The 16418-nt window shown below is 42.0% G+C and overlaps 1 protein-coding gene and 1 pseudogene across 2 annotated transcripts in view; both read left to right on the top strand.

Annotated features, from left to right (window-relative positions):
• Positions 1–4672, top strand: part of NRIP3 (nuclear receptor interacting protein 3) — a 28693-nt gene extending 24021 nt beyond the window's left edge. Inside the window, exons 6-8 of one of the 2 annotated variants that reach the window (XM_014478009.2) lie at positions 778–830; positions 935–1029; positions 1334–4672. In XM_014478009.2, coding sequence (XP_014333495.1) covers positions 778–830; positions 935–1029; positions 1334–1349 — 164 coding nt within the window. In that variant the 3' untranslated portion in view covers positions 1350–4672. The remainder of the gene's footprint in view (positions 1–777; positions 831–934; positions 1030–1333) is intronic. The other variant, XM_005895049.2, reaches the window with a different exon arrangement.
• LOC138991031 (small nucleolar RNA U3) lies at positions 116–341 on the top strand (annotated as a pseudogene).
• Positions 4673–16418: the final 11746 nt, after the last annotated feature.

The following is a 16418-nucleotide window of genomic DNA, read 5'->3' as shown; positions in this document are numbered from 1 at the left end:
TATGGGATGTAAGATGGAAATACTTGTGAGGAGGCAAGGGGAGTGACAAAAATGTGGCCATCAGTAGAAAGTGAGTGGCTTTCATGGATGCAGCAGCGGCTTATGGCAGGAGACTAAGACTGTGCTTTCAGGAATCATCTTTATAGTTCATTGCTAGAGAATTTTTCTTGAGTGGGTATTATACTCTTATTGTACCCATAAGCCACGAGGGAGAGGTACAGTGTTCCTTACTGAGTGTGAAGCCAATTCTTGGTAGTGTGTTTTTTCTTTGTAACTGCCATTGGTTATTGATGATCTATTTTCTAATTATCTGGGAGAGTAAAAAAGGTCATGTGAGTGGCTTTGTATGAAAAAAAAAAAAGAGAGAAATGCTTGCTGCTAAGTCGCTTCAGTCATGTCCGACTGTGCGACCACACTGACGGCAGCCCACCAGGCTCCCCCGTCCCTGGGATTCTCCAGGCAAGAACACTGGAGTGGGTTGCCATTTCCTTCTCCAGTGCATGAAAGTGAAAAGTGAAAGTGAAGTCGCTCAGTCATGTCCGACTCTTCGCGACCCCTTGGACTGCAGCCTACCAGGCTCCTCTGTCCGTGGGATTTTGCAGGCAAAAGTACTGGAGTGGGGTGCCATTGCCTTCTCCTAGAGGAATGCTTAGTAGATGTTTATTAGATGCATGGGAGAGAGGGAAGTTGTATAGAACCTAAAGGTGATTAGGCTGATTTCTAAACAACATGGGAATGGTTAAATCCTAGGTGTTTTTTTTTTTTTTTTCTTATTAGAGGATAATGAGAAGAATTTGTCTCTTGGTCTGCAGACTCTCCGATCCTTGAAGGTATGATTATTTCTACTAACCCATTGGTACCTTTTGCCTGAGGTAAGTGTTCTCTTACACAGTGAAATCATTGACAGTAACCAGTGATCCTGTTTTGTTTTCAGTGCATCATAAACTTGGATAAGCACCGGCTGATCATGGGAAAGACAGACAAGGAAGAAATCCCTTTTGTGGAGACAATTTCCTTGAATGAAGATAAGTGAGTGCCAGAATGGGTCAGGTCAAGTCAAATCCATTTGTCATTAACTGGAGGGGTTCTCACACAGGATATTGGATTGTATCCTGCTTTTGACTTTCAATCACATAACAATAACACCCCTCCTCACCCCCAGAGTTCACAATCCCACACAATTCTGTAGCCTATGTTTCATAATGAGTAGTGATTGATACTGCATAGTGTGGTGGAGGAAGTGAGTAGCTTTTAAACTAATTAATATTGTACGTGCCTTCAGCCTAATTTCTTTGAATTTGGTATCATTTCTTCCATTTCTTTCTCATTTCAGCACTTCAGAAGCCTAACTGCAGCCTACAGCATGTCTGCACGTGTGCACACACACCAGGTTGACAGATTGAAAAAACTGGGTTTGAACCAAATGCAGCAGCAACTTGCTGTGGACCAAGTCCTACCCTCTAGTAGAAGCTCCAGGGGCTCATTCCCTCCCAGACCTCTCTAGACTTTAGTCTGTGCTTAGAGATCTTGTCTGGTTATAGCCATTGTTTTTTACTCCTTTGACCACTTAATTTATAGATCTTTTTGACACTGCCAGGTCTCACTTATGGCCTATTTCTCTGCTTCTTAAAGGAATTTGCTTTTATTAGTCAAACATAGGGGCTGCCGGGTTCTATTTCTCCTCAGATAACTTGCTGCTTCTCCTAGAGTTAACATATGTAATAAACAGGAACCTGACCTTTACTTCTTATGCAGAATACCTATGGCTCTGAATTAGAATCTCTTCTAATTCATTTGTTGATTTCTCAAGTACAAATTGAACTGAAAGAACTCAGAGAGATGGGCTAGTCCAACCCTTTCATTTAAAGGACCAGAAAGGCAAGTGAATTGTCTAAGCTCATATACTGTCAGTGGCAGAGGGCACCTAGAACTCAGACCAGACAAGCCAAAGCCAGGGCCATGTTCATTTTCATTTGTGGCTTCAAGCCTTGAGAGGAGGATGAAGAGGTAAGGGTTTGTGAAAAGGCAGGGTAGGGGAAGGATGTGCTTTGGGGATGGATGCCAGAGGACCTGGATAGCCCTCCCTCCTGAGTGCTACGCCCACTAAAAGTTCCCTGACCCGAGCTGTCACATTGAGGTGCTTATCTTTGTGCCCAAAAGCCACAGGTATAAAGGTGAATGAGGCGGCTCCTCACCTTGAACTTCTTGGAGGGGAGAAGGAGAAAGGAATCACAGACAGAAGCACATTAACCACTCTCAGAGATGGAATTGAAGGCTTCAATAAATAACCTGGGCATTGTTGTCGGATGTTGATACCCCCAAGATCCAGTCAGTATTTCTGTCTAGCCTGTTATTTGTCTGCCTTGGACTCTAAGTAGCTGGGAGCAGGAGTAGGGGAAGAAGAGGAGAAGACCTTGAGCAGGTCCAAAACAGAAGGATAGAGTCAGTTGGTGGGAATGCCTACCCAAGGAAACATTTCTGGGATGGCGGTCTGGGAATGAAACCTGCTGGTAGCGAATTGAGGGTTGGGGAGTTCTTCACTTCTGTCCTGGTGTAAGGAAAGAGGCATGGTAGGAGCTGGTAGTGTTAAGGACAACTGTTTCTGACTCCTCAGTACTTCCTGACCCCTTTCAAAGAGGTCACAGCCTTCCGTTGGGTGTCAGTTGGATGTATAGATACCTGTAATGGAATCTCCCTTTTCAGTTTGGTCAGAGATGTGCTCAGAGAAGTCAGAAAAATAGCCAGCTGTGGGTATCCCTATAGGAGGTTCCCAAGTCTACCCTTGGTTCATAGCAGTAGTTCCTCAAGTATTCACTGATCGTTCTTCAGACTTTGCCACATCCCCACCAACTATTTCATCCAGTGTTCAGCTACTGTTTCTACCAGACTGCTCTTTGGAACTCTGAATGTTGTTAGCTTTTCAGAAGATCCCTAAAGACTATGAGCTTGGTGACATGACCCCCATTTGAACAGGTAGGCAGCCATACTGCAGCCAGTTGTCACTGGGTCACCCCCGGCCCCATTCTTATCAGCCTCTACAGAGAAAGCAAGATGGAAAACTAAGCACAGCCACAGCAGGGGAGGCCACATCTGATGCTCCACAGGGGTGACCCCATATTACCAGTCTTCAGTGCCCGCTCAATTCACCCTTGTTTTCTTAACACAGGGAGCATCTGTACTTTTCCACTGAGGCCTCTGCACTCTCCTCCCTCACCTTTCATGGTACCACTTTGGCCTACTTCTTACCCCAGGACTGAGTTGAAATACTTTCACCTCTTCCTTCCCAAGTTGGAAGTCCCAGTCTGAGCCTCGACTCTTGGCCACAAGAGAGGCATGTTAGAAGTTCCTTGGCTTGGTTTATCCTGAATTCCCTGTGGACCAAGTAAGGCCAGGAATTCTCAGATACTAGAAAGATGCTGCTGAATCTGACCCTTTGAGTTCAGGATTATATGGCATCAGGGGGATGATCAGATGGCCCTTAATGATCTTTCTGGCCTCTGAGAATCAGTCTGTGATTTTCCAATTTTGGAATAGAAACAGTTGGGGTGATCTGAGCTTAGGGTATCATAATCCCACTCCATGCAGTCAGATCATTTGAATTCATTAACCAAGTAATTGTGCTTTAAACCTTAGGTTTGATAGTGGTACCTAAAGATGTCTAAAGATAACTGTAGAAAGTCTTGAGCTTCATTAATCTTCTTTAAATGCTGCCAGGTTGATTAATCTGATAGCACCTGTCTTACCTTGATTTTCCTGAGGAAACACTGAATCCACATTTCTTGGGCTGGCTAGGTAAGCAGGTAAGGTTGGTTCTTCCCAGAATTCTAGAAAATTCTCACTAGTACCTCTGATTGAAGGTGTGGGAAGAGAGTGACTACCTGGGTCACAGCGCAGAAGACAGGCAGTAGCAAGAAGAAACCATGTACAACTGTAACCCTCTCATTCCTTATTAGATGTCCAAATAAAATACAGGGAGCTTGAAAACAGTATTGCTTTTGTCGTTTGGTATTTCTATGCCTGGCTTATTTGAGGAACAAATGTTTTCTGACTTTTCTATTTCCTTGCCCTGCACAGACCCCACCTGGTAAGAGTTTCTGTTCCTTAGCTCTAAGTGTCTATTGATGGATTGCTTAGTATGTCAGCTTCCCTTACTCTCGTATAGTAGAAATATCTTTCCAGGCTGGGCATGTGGAGGAGATGAACTGGATTCCTCCCTCCTCCTGTTGGCAGACCTTTCTGCATTGGCATTTTATCTGCTCAGTGTTTCTGGCTGTGTTGGGTTTATTTGTGAGATTAATGTAACAATAAAGTGAAATCTTGCCCTCCATGTATTTGTCTGACAAAGTCTCTTGTGTCAGGGCCCCTGGAAGGTGGGGGAGTGTAGGTAAAGCCCAGTTGCATCAGTGTTTCACTTATAGGATCTTCTGAACACAAGGCTTTGTGTCCTCATTTCCTCCATTGCTACTAGTCCTTCAGCTTTCTCTTACCAGCTATATGTTCTTGGGCAAATTAGTGAACCTCTGTGAGCTTGGCTTTGTAATCTATAAAACAGAAGTGATAATAGTACTTACTTCACAGCATCAAATGAGATAACCCATGTAAAGTGGTTGGCATATGAGTCCCTCAAAGATTTCACTGTATATGAGAACAGTCTTTTATGGTGGATTCTCAGTGTGAAAGAACATTTGCTTCTAGAAATTTTATTTAGAAATTTACTTTTTATAAATTATTTAGAAAGGAAATATTTATTTAGTTCAAGCAAATAGGTTTGTGGAGGGGAAGTGTTGGATGAACCTTAATATATAGTAAAATGTCTAAATGATATTCCAAATAGCTGCATTTTACAGATGATAGATACTTACCTTGTGTTAATATTTCAGTACTTAAACAGTGTAGTTATGCGGAGAAGATAATGGCAACCCACTCCAGTACTCTTGCCTGGAAAATCCAATGGATGGAGGAGCCTGGTGGGCTGCAGTCCGTGGGGTTGCTAAGAGTCGGACACAACTGAGAGACTTCACTTTCCTGCATTGGAGAAGGAAATGGCAACCCACTCCAGTGTTCTTGCCTGGAGAATCCCAGGGACGGGGAGCCTGGTAGGCTCCCATCTATGGGGTCACACAGTGTTGGACACGACTGAAGCTTCTTAGCAGCAGCAGCAGCAGTGTAGTTATGAAATAGTCAACAAGAAACATTCTATACCTTTGACAGTGGTTATCACAATCTAGAATTATGTTTCTACCACTCCTCAGAAAATACTACCATTCCACCTCAAAAGGTTTTCTGCTTTACTTTTGTCCATTTATTCTAAATATAAATGTAAAAAGACTTAACCAATCTGACTCTTAAACAATGAGCCACAGAATCAAGATTCATAATCACCTTAATAGAATGAAACCAACAAAATTAAGTATAGAGTTTAAAAAATACATCCTGACTTTCACTTTTAAATTTACACAGTCGGGGGAGAACTTTGATAACAAATTCATGTGAAGATGATATTGTTGTTTAGTTGACTGCACATTCTATATGTAGAAGGATCAAGGACTTTGTGTGTAGGAGATGTCACTTGTATTAATAAGACAGGGATGTGTATATAATTTGTGGAGCATTTAGAAAAGGGCACGGGTAACCTTCAGAGCTATCATGTGGAAAGTGTTCTTCCTGGCACCAGAGGACAAACATTTCCAGTAGGTGGAGGTTGTAGAGAGGCATTTCCTGATACAGTTGCAGGGAAGCATCTACTTTAAACCAGAGACTACCAACTCCTGCAAAGAAACTAGTATTGTTCACAGTTTTGCAGAAGGAAAAGCTTAGCTGTACAGAGACATAACTATTTAGCACAATTAAATGAACTGCCTGTAAATTCTTTTTCACTGGAAGTGAAAGGTGGGGTGGTCATTTCCTAGCAATATTAGAAAGAGACTTATGTTAAATTAGGAGACTTCCAAAGTCATTTCTAATGGCTAATGGCAGAATTTTCTTTGATTCTAGGACATCTTTGTTAAATGGCATTGTGAATCAAATGTAGCTTCTTTTTGACTCATTGCCATCACTACAAATGTAGACTCATTAATTTGGACTGAAATTATTAGCTTTTTAGCCAGTTTTGAAGAGTTGCAGGCTACTACTGTTCTCAAGAAATCAGAAAACAGAGCCATACTACTCTGTGTGTTATACTAGTCTGGTCTGTGTGCTATTAGCTTGGACTCCTCTGTTAGCTTCTACTTCTTTCCATTATCACTGTATCCTGAGCTAAGCTAGTGTCTTATTTTATCCTTACTTGTCTGGTCAGTGACCTACTGGCAGCTATTTTTAAAATGATGTCAAGCACGTGGGCATTGTGACAACTGTTTTCTCAGAGACCTTTTTACTCAAGGGTTGTGGTATGTTTCAGAAGACTGGGGCTGCCAGATGCCTGACCAGAATGGAGAAAAATCTGGGTCTTTACCTGCTTTTAGATAGACTTGTCTAAAGGTTCTAGTAGCCTGGTAACTGTTCTTTCTTTCCAGCAAATACTAGCCACCAAAATCAGAGAGGGGAATTCAATCCTAGCATTGTTTTTGCTAGAGGCAAAGTAGCCTCCCAATTTGTGGTTAATATGAAAACATAACTTTTCAGGAAACCTACATACTCCAGTGCTGACATACTCAACCCCTCCAGTTGCCCTGAACAGGAGAAATAGGTTGGGAAGAGGGAGTATGGCTGGTCTAGTAGACCTGTTTCCTGGAGGAGAGACTTTGAGGACAAAGGGAATGGAGATATAAAATCTTCTGCACTGTGAGCCTGGATAACAGGAATTTAACTTTGCTTTCATCATTTGGCAAACTAATATGGGATATATTGGGATTCTGTTATGAAATGCTGAACTCCTTGGATACATTGGATGACCTTGAACTTGGTGGGGATGCTACAGTGGTTTTCGTCTTATTTTGAAAATGGGTAAAGACATGAGAATGTCATGGTTTCTGGGGCTGACTGTATGAAGAATCAATTATTCTGTTTTGAAAGTTCTACAGAAACTATCCCACAAGTGTCTGAGTTCATAATAGTTTCTCTGTAATACACAGAAACCAGTTGGGGAATAGAAAGTACAGTAAAGTGAACAGGTTTCACAAAGATCAATTCAGTCACAGGGGTGTATGAAGAGGGCCTGTTCTGAGGAAGGGCAGCCAGGAGGAAGATCCAGCTTGGTATGCCCCACGGAGGGTAGAATTTCATAAATAGAGGCTCAGTATCAGCAGGTAAGGCCTAAGAGGAAGGCCAGGAATTGAAAAGAGTAATAATTAAAGGAAAGGGAAAATGGGTGGGAATCCCAGCATCAGTTAATAAGGGACACCAATACTGAAGTATACCTATATACACCATGTACCTAAATTAACAAGGTATACTATATAACTAATATCTGATGTATAACATCTCATAAAATTTTTAATTTGCTCTCTTTTATAGTGGTAAAATATCTATCACCAAAGATTGCATGAGCCACTAAAAAACAAGATGATTACTTAAAAGACTATAAAGTTAGACCTGAGACCCTCACCCGTTAGTCATTCCATTCATTTGTTTATTCTCTGGAGAAACTGAACTAGTTGGAGCCACCAAGAACAACTGGTTTAGTTCAGTTCAGTTCAGTCGCTCAGTCATGTCCTACTCTTTGTGACTCCATGAATCGCAGCACGCCAGGCCTCCCTGTGTATCACCAGCTCCCGGAGTTCACTCAAACTCACATCCATCGAGTCAGTGATGCCATCCAGCCATCTCATCCTCTGTCATCCCCTTCTCCTCCTGCCCCCAATCCCTCCCAGCATCAGAGTCTTTTCCAATGAGTCAACTCTTCGCATGTGGTGGCCAAAGTATTGGAGTTTCAGCTTTAGCATCATTCCTTCCAAAGAAATCCCAGGGCTGATCTCCTTCAGAATGGACTGGTTGGATCTCCTTGCAGTCCAAGGGACTCTCAAGAGTCTTCTCCAACACCACAGTTCAAAAGCATCAATTCTTTGGTGCTCAGCTTTCTTCACAGTCTAACTCTCACATCCATACATGACTACTGGAAAAACCATAGCCTTGACTAGATGGACCTTTGTTGGCCAAGTAATGTCTCTGCTTTTCAATATGCTATCTAGGTTGATCATAACTATCCTTCCAAGGAGTAAGTGTCTTTTAATTTCATGGCTGCAATCACCATCTGCAGTGATTTTGAAACTCCCCAAAATAAAGTCCGACACTGTTTACACTGTTTCCCCATCTATTTCTCATGAAGTGATGGGACCAGATGCCATGATCTTTGTTTTCTGAATGTTGAGCTTTAAGCCAACTTTTCCACTCCTCTCTCACTTTCATCAAGAGGCTTTTTAGTTCCTCTTCACTTTCTGCCATAAGGGTGGTATCATCTGCATATCTGAGGTTATTGATATTTCTCCTGGCAATCTTGATTCCAGCTTGTGCTTATTCCAGCCCAGCGTTTCTCATGATGTACTCTGCATATAAGTTAAATAAGCAGGACTGGTATTCTACATCAAAAAAGAAAAAAGAACAACTGGTAGCTGATAGGAGAGGCATCCTACTGAAAATGGAGGTTTAAGGTTCAGCGTTGTGGAGCACCAGATTCCCCTTTCCTTTACTTGGGTCCCCAAACCCTGAAATGTGGTTGTTCTCTTAGGCCAGTGCTTTTGCTGCAGCCCTCTCAAGGTAGTTTTTTCTCCCACAGTTTTATTAGTGGTCATAAAGATGGGGTAGATGGTCTCTTTGTACCCTATTCTTGCAGACACTTCTTCCTATGCTTTCCCTTAAAACTCCCCAGCTTTGAGTCTCATGCCATCAAATTATATCACTTAGGTCCCTTCATTGTTGTTAATCATCCACAAAGTCTACAAGCCCCTGGGTCATTGCCCCTCCTTTTTCAGTAAGTTCAGCTCTTGGTTCATTTCACTCCCCCCAACACTACTCCAGATTTAATTCTTGGTGATTTAATTACATATATGGATGATTTTTTCAACACTCTGATATACTGGTTCCTTGAATAAAGTCTTCCACTGATTTATCCTCCACTATTCCTTGCCATTCATTTTCATGGTCATACCTAGATCTTGTTTATTATCCCAGACTGTAACCCCTCTGTGATCTTAGGCTCAGGTATCCGACTCTCTGACCACCAACTCTATCTTCCAGACTTCTTCTAGCAGCTTGATTGCAATACTCCCTTGATTATCACCTTTCATTGTCCCTAACTTCCCTGAGTTTCTCTCCTCTGTTCATAAGCAACTTAAATCCCTGAGTCACTGGTTACGATTCATTTAAATATGCCTTTTTTTTTTTTTAAGGAACTGACTATTCTTGATTAAAAGAGAGGCATTCTCTATTTTTAAATTAATTTGGTTGGTTTGGAGGTGATTTCTTTGTGATAATATGAGAAAAATATTACAGACTTTGTAGACCAGGCTAAAAATGTGACCTAATCAGAAAACAAAGACCAATGAGAATTTTGCAAAACCTTTGTTTAAATATTTGCTATTGAATAAGAAAATTCTTATCTGACATTAACTCAAAACTGTTTGTCGTGTTTTAACCATACAGAATGTTTAATATTGTACAATGTTTGGGGATTAAACATACATTTTTTTAGAACAAGTATTAAAAGCATGATCAATTATATTCAGTTTTTAAGTATATCCATTTTGCATTGCATAGATGAAAAGATAATTTTTATGATTTCTCTACTAGTTAACAGTAAGAGGAAGAATGGTGTTCAGTTTGAAAGCCACTGTTTTGAGAAGTAGAATTTGAATATAATGACATATGTGGCTGTATCGGATGCACTACTGGACCTGTAACTAGCCTCTTTATGAAATTCCTTTTTTTTTTCCCCACTTGCAAATACTTTAAACTCGGTTTACCCTCTTTTTGTTACACTCACTTCGCAAAACTACAATTTTAGTCAGAGCCAGCTCTTTGCCTACTTTTATGCAGCAGCCATGCTGACTGGCCTCATTTTGAATTCATGTCCATAACTCTCAGGCCCTTAACACTGCCCAACAATCGTATTTTGCTAGTCATTCTTTCTTATGCTAGATGCAACCTTTTTCTGCAAGAGGCCAGATAAGTATTTTAGGCTTTTCGAGTCATACAATCTCTTTTACAACTACTCTACTTTGCCGTTGTAACAAGAAAGTAGCCAAAGGCAATATGTAAGTAAATGAAATCTGAATTTTATGTAATTTTTACATGTCACAATTTAGTATTCATCTTTAGTTTTTTTTTCCCCCAGCCATTTAAAGTATAAAAATTATTCTTAGCTAGGAGACTGTACAAAAACAGGATTTGGCCATGGGCTCTAGTTTGATGGGTTGGGAAGATTCCCTGGAGAAGGAAATGGCAACCCACTCCAGAATTCTTGCCTGGAGAATCCCATGGACGGAGGATCCTGGTGGGCTACAGTCCACGGGGGTCGCAAAGAGTCGGACATGACTGGGCAACTTCACTCTAGTTTGATGGGCTATGTTCCTGAGTTATTTCACACCTTCTCCTTTCTTCTCGTCTCTAACATTGCCTTCTCAGACGATGGCCTTGCTTTCATACTTCATTCACGACATAATCAGAACATTCACCACTCCTACCACATCTAGCCTCTTTCAGTTTCCCCTTGTTACTGTCTTTTCATAGCATGACACCTAAATACTGTATAACTTAACTGTTTTTATTGTTTGTTCCCCTGACTAGAATGTTAGTTTCCAGGAGGGCAGAAAGTTTTATGTTTTACACATCGTTATATACCAAGCACCTAGAAGAGCGTTTAGCAGATAGAAAGTGCTCAACAAATACTTGATTGAACATTGGCTACCAGACCAGCAGGCAGGAGTTTAGAGAATTTTTCTCCAGAGAAACTTACCTCTTTCCAAGTAAAAGAATGCATCTTAGCAGCTGGAGATCTCCTTGACCAGCTTAAGTGGTATTTTTTCCAACTTCTTTGAAAAAACACCCACAATAAGAAATTCCCATTCTATGGAATTGACTTAGTACATTATATGTGTATATGATGTATATATGTGTATGTGTTTGAAACCAAAGTTTCACAAAACAATTTTTTTCCTATGATGTATTCTGATATAGTATTTTCTACTCTAATCTGTCATTTGGGGAAAAAAATTTGGTTGCAAGTGATTAAGTGGATTTTACAAACCATTAATGGGTTTGCAACCAGAAGTCTGAGAAATACTGTAGTGTGTTCTACTAATTACAAGCCTTGTCTGTGTACACAGAGCTTCCAACCCGTTTTCTAATGTCTCACTCTTCATAGGAATGGATAGACAAAGTTCTCCAAACATTTAAGAAAAGCTTCTGGAAGTTCCCCGGCAGTCCAGTGGTTAGGACTCTGCTTTCACTGCCAGGGACCTGGGTTCAATCCTTGGTCAGGGAACTAAAAGCCTGCAAGCTGCACACCGTGGCCAAAGAAAAAAGCTTCTAACAGGAAAAAACAAACCAGAAACAAAGACTGACAAACTCAAAACATTAGAAATATCCTCAGAGAAGTAAGGTATATTCCCAGATGGAACAGATTGCTATTTAGAAGGGGAATGGGTGGTCAAGAAAGTAGTAAATTTAAAACACAGTAACAGAAATGTGAAAATTCCAGGGAAGAGTTGCAAGATAGAAATCTTTCAGAAGAATAAAAAGGGGTAGAAATTGAGAAGAAATGATTAAATTATTCTAGGGCAAAACATGGGTGGTAGGCTTAAAGAATAACTAGTCCAGTATGAAAAAGGATGATGGACCCCTGGATGGTTGTCTTCAATTAAAAAAATATAAACTGATAGGCAATATGATGTGTTTGAAAGTGTTGAGAGTTTGGGATAAATTGGGAAAAGAGGCAATGGCTAACTTCAATCAAAAAAAGTAAATGAAATTATGTTATGCTAATTGGATCAACTATGAATAAATATGTACACAGTCATAATAATATAAGGAATTGTTATTTTACCTAAGTAAGATAACATAGATATTGAGGCATGATGGAGGATGAAGAAATAATACATGTGTTTATGAGAGGGAATTGGAGTGTAAATACATAGCTTATTTCCTATATCAAGAAGCAAAATAATAGTCCAAACTGAAGAATTGAGAACTAGTAGTATAGGGATGCTATTAAGAAATGGAGATAAATCCCAAAAGAGCATTATAAAAGATAAGGTTACCTCTGGGGAGTAGAAATTCAGCGTGCAGAGGGCTGGGGTAGGGTCAGCTGTGAAGTACCATTTGGTTTTTTAAAATGTACTATACTGGGAACTTCCCTGGATGACCAGTGGTTAGGACTTTGTGCTTCCACTGCAGGGGGCATAGGATGGATCCCTGGTCAAAGTTCTGCATGGCCAAAAAAATTAATGTACTCTATTGGTAAAAATAAAAATGAATACAATACAGTGTTTCATTTATTTGAAAATACTAGTAGTCAGAAAGGAGGAACTATTTTCCTCAGGTATTGTTAAGATGTAAGATACTGGGAGGAGAAGGCAACAGCACCCCACTCCAGTACTCTTGCCTGGAAAATCCCATGGATGGAGGAGCCTGGTGGGCTGCAGTCCATGGGGTCGCTAAGAGTCAGACACGACTGAGCGACTTCACTTTCACTTTTCACTTTCATGCATTGGAGAAGGAAATGGCAACCCACTCCAGTGTTCTTGCCTGGAGAATCCCAGGGTCGGGGGAGCCTGGTGGTCTGCCATCAGTGTGGTCGCACAGTCGGACATGACTGAAGCGACTTAGCAGCAGCAGCAGCAGCAAGATACTGGGAAACCAGGAATACTGATTTAGCACCCTTCTCAAAGAAACTTTAAAAATTCTCCTTACTTTGGTACTAAACCTTCTGTTGCTGTGTTATTATTTCAGACCCAAGTAACTTGTCAACTGTTGCTGATAACAGCATCTCTGCTGAGTCACTTCAGTCGTGTCCGACTCTGTGTGACCCCATAGATGGCAGCCCACCAGGCTCCCCCGTCCCTGGGATTCTCCAGGCAAGAACACTGGAGTGGGTTGCCATTTCCCTCTCCAATGCATGAAAGTGAAAAGTGAAAGTGAAGTCGCTCAGTCGTGTCTGACCCTTAGCAACCCCATGGACTGCAGCCTACCAGGCTCCTCCATCCATGGGATTTTCCAGGCAAGAGTACTGGAGTGGGGTGCCATCGCCTTAGGAACAGACATAATCCTGGCCTCATATATTGTTGTTACAGTGGTGGGAGCCAGCAAATGACAGCATGGTACACTTATGTGGCTTTACACATGGCAGGCAGCAGACAATCTCACTAAAGGGGGCTTAAGTGGGAGGCAGCACCCTGGTGATGCACATGGTAAAGGAGAGGGCTCATATAAGACATTCCTAGGGTACGTTCAGAACTTCTGGGGGTGTGTGTGTGTCCTGCTGTAACCACTGGAGACAGTCCATGGAAACCATCATATTGACTCTGCATGACTCCATTTGTTCTGTGCTGCACAGCCTGGGAGAGTGCTGAGTAGATCAGAAAGGATGATGTGGAGAAATAAGACTGGGGTGGCCAGAGAGCTGTTGAGCACTGGAGGGGAAAGGGGGTGAGGGGACTGCAGACAGAGCTAGCAAAACCTTAGTCCCAGATCCATCTGTCCCAGATCCATAAATTGTCATGTCTGCTTCCTAACCTTCTGACTTCCACACTTAAAATTTAGAGAAGACTCTTCTTACTCTTCTGACTATCCCCCACCAGGGCATTTTTTAGGTTTTACAAAGTGAGAGGGCCCATGCCTGGTAGGAAGGTGAACTTGGACTTTTCACTCCTTAAATGGATTAGAGTAAGAAAGTGAAAGTGGAGAGTGAAAAAGTTGGCTTAAAGCTCAACATTCAGAAAACAAAGATCATGGCATCCGGTCCCATCACTTCATGGGAAATAGATGGGGAAACAGTGTAAACAGTGTCAGACTTTATTTTTGGGGGCTCCAAAATCACTGCAGATGGTGACTGCAGCCATGAAATTAAAAGATGCTTACTCCTTGGAAGAAAAGTTATGACCAACCTAGATAGCATATTGAAAAGCAGAGACATTACTTTGCCAATAAAGGTCTGTCTAGTCAAGGCTATGGTTTTTCCAGTGGTCATGTATGGATGTGAGAGTTGGACTGTGAAGAAAGCTGAGCACCAAAGAATTGATGCTTTTGAACTGCGGTATTGGAGAAGACTCTTGAGATTCCCTTGGACTGCAAGATCCAACCAGTCCATTCTGAAGGAGATCAGCCCTGGGATTTCTTTGGAAGGACTGATGCTGAAGCTGAAACTCCAGTACTTTGGCACCGCATGTGAAGAGTTGACTCATTGGAAAAAGACTCTGATGCTGGGAGGGATTGGGGGCAGGAGGAGAAGGGGATGACAGAGGATGAGATGGCTGGATGGCATCACTGACTCGATGGATGTGAGTCTGCGTGAACTCCGGGAGTTGGTGATGGACAGGGAGGCCTGGCGTGCTGCGATACATGGGGTCGCAAAAAGTCGGACATGACTGAGCGACTGAACTGAAGGAAACCTAGTCACACGGAAGCAGGAAAAAGAGTGCGTACTCACTGAGGCCAGTCTTGTCTGTAAACAGAACAACCCTGATGTGACTTGAAGGTCTAGGAAGATCCTAGGTCAGAAATCTTCCCTCTCCTACCTCCCATGGGTTGCAAAGAGTCAGGCACGAATGAGCAACAGAACTGACTGACTGACCTACTATGGTGCCCAGATCCCACATGCACTTCTTAGGGCATCTCAGCATCACCCTCTCATGGTCACAAAGGAAGTAGGGATTCAAGTACTGTAGGCACCTAGTTCTTGGAGACTGACCAGAGGAGCCTCTTCTATTCCTTTTTCCCTTTTCCAGGTCCCCACAAACATTTATTGGTTTTTACTCTATCCCAGTCTCCAGGTAGGCTGCAGTCCATGGGGTCACTAAGAGTCGGACACGACTGAGTGACTTCACTTTACTTTTCACTTTCATGCATTGGAGAAGGAAATGGCAACCCACTCCAATGTTCTTGCCTGGAGAATCCCAGGGACAGGGGAGCCTGGTGGGCTGCCGTCTATGGGGTTGCACAGAGTCGGACACAACTGAAGCGACTTAGCAACAGCAGCAGCAGTCTCCAGGTACAAAGATAATGAAAAGCCTTGCCCTCAAAGACTGCCAAGTTTGGGTGGAGGTTGGGAGTTCAGAGGCAGATATGAAAACAGATTCATAACAGATTAGGTTAGGAAACAAATCTGCACAAATACAGATGGAAATGCACGTAAGTTAGGGAAGGCTTTCTAGTTGAGAAGACCTCTGACCTAAGGGGAAAGCAGGAGTTATCTAGGTATGAGCAGGGCAGAATAAGAACCAACTCCTTCACTTCCACTGGATCACTGGAATCGTATGTTTCGTGCCATATACGCCCCACCCCCACCCCACCCCCACCAGTCCTGGGCTCTCGCTGTGCCAGTTCAGCTGTCGCCCTTCTCCTTACCCAGGTCTGAGCCTTCCTTCAGACTCTAGCCAGGCAACCAATCATTGTACAGTCACTCTACTCTGGGCAGCCACATCTTACATTCTAGAACAGGTATGTCTAATATAAACATTAAATTTCCTAGTAGCTACATTTAAGAAGTAAAAATAAAAAGTGAAATTGTTTTAATGTTTTATTTAACCTAATGCATCTAAAATATTTCAACCTAAATATAAAAACATTGGCTTTATGGTTAACATGAGATATTTTAATATGGTTTTTATGTTAAATCTTTGAAATTCAGTACATTTTTACACTTATAGTGTATCCCAATTCCAGTCAGTCACACTTCAGGTGCTCAGTCCCCACCTGGGGCTAGTGGCTACAATGTCAGTCATTGTAACTCTAAAATTCTGCCCAGACTGAGTGTACTTGCTGAGGCAGTACTATATATTCCTCTAGATCTCTGTGCCCCTAGTCAGGGCCCTGAGAACAAATTTGAAGAAGGGAAGGCCTCTGAGGTTTCAGAAAAGAGTAAAAGCACTCCTTCAGATCCAGACCTAGACAGCTAACCCTAAACTGATCCCAAACTTGCTGATGAGATTGCTTTTAGCAATCACGAATCCACAAGTGCATTACAGTCAGACACATTTGACACTGGCCAGTAGGCTACCCGCTAAGAAAATCTGACAACGAAACTGACAGGGCAGCCTGGAGGGGCCTTGGTGAAAGGTCATCTAGTCCTGCCATTTGGGACTGAAAGGGTCTAAAAATACTTGGCATAATATCAGACACCTTCTTGTGTTAGTCTAGCAGCAACAAGAATCACATGTGAGAAAAAATACTGAGAAAATTCAATCTATTAAAGCATTTCCACAAACTAGGAAAAGACCACTTTTAAGTTTTGCTTAGAGAAAGAAACACGGGTATTCCATGAAAGCAAA

The sequence above is a fragment of the Bos mutus genome, chromosome 15 (genome assembly GCF_027580195.1).
Source record: "Bos mutus isolate GX-2022 chromosome 15, NWIPB_WYAK_1.1, whole genome shotgun sequence".
Taxonomy (NCBI): domain Eukaryota; kingdom Metazoa; phylum Chordata; class Mammalia; order Artiodactyla; family Bovidae; genus Bos; species Bos mutus.
Note: the sequence above shows the minus strand (reverse complement) of the source record. Positions and strands in the feature narration are given on the sequence as shown.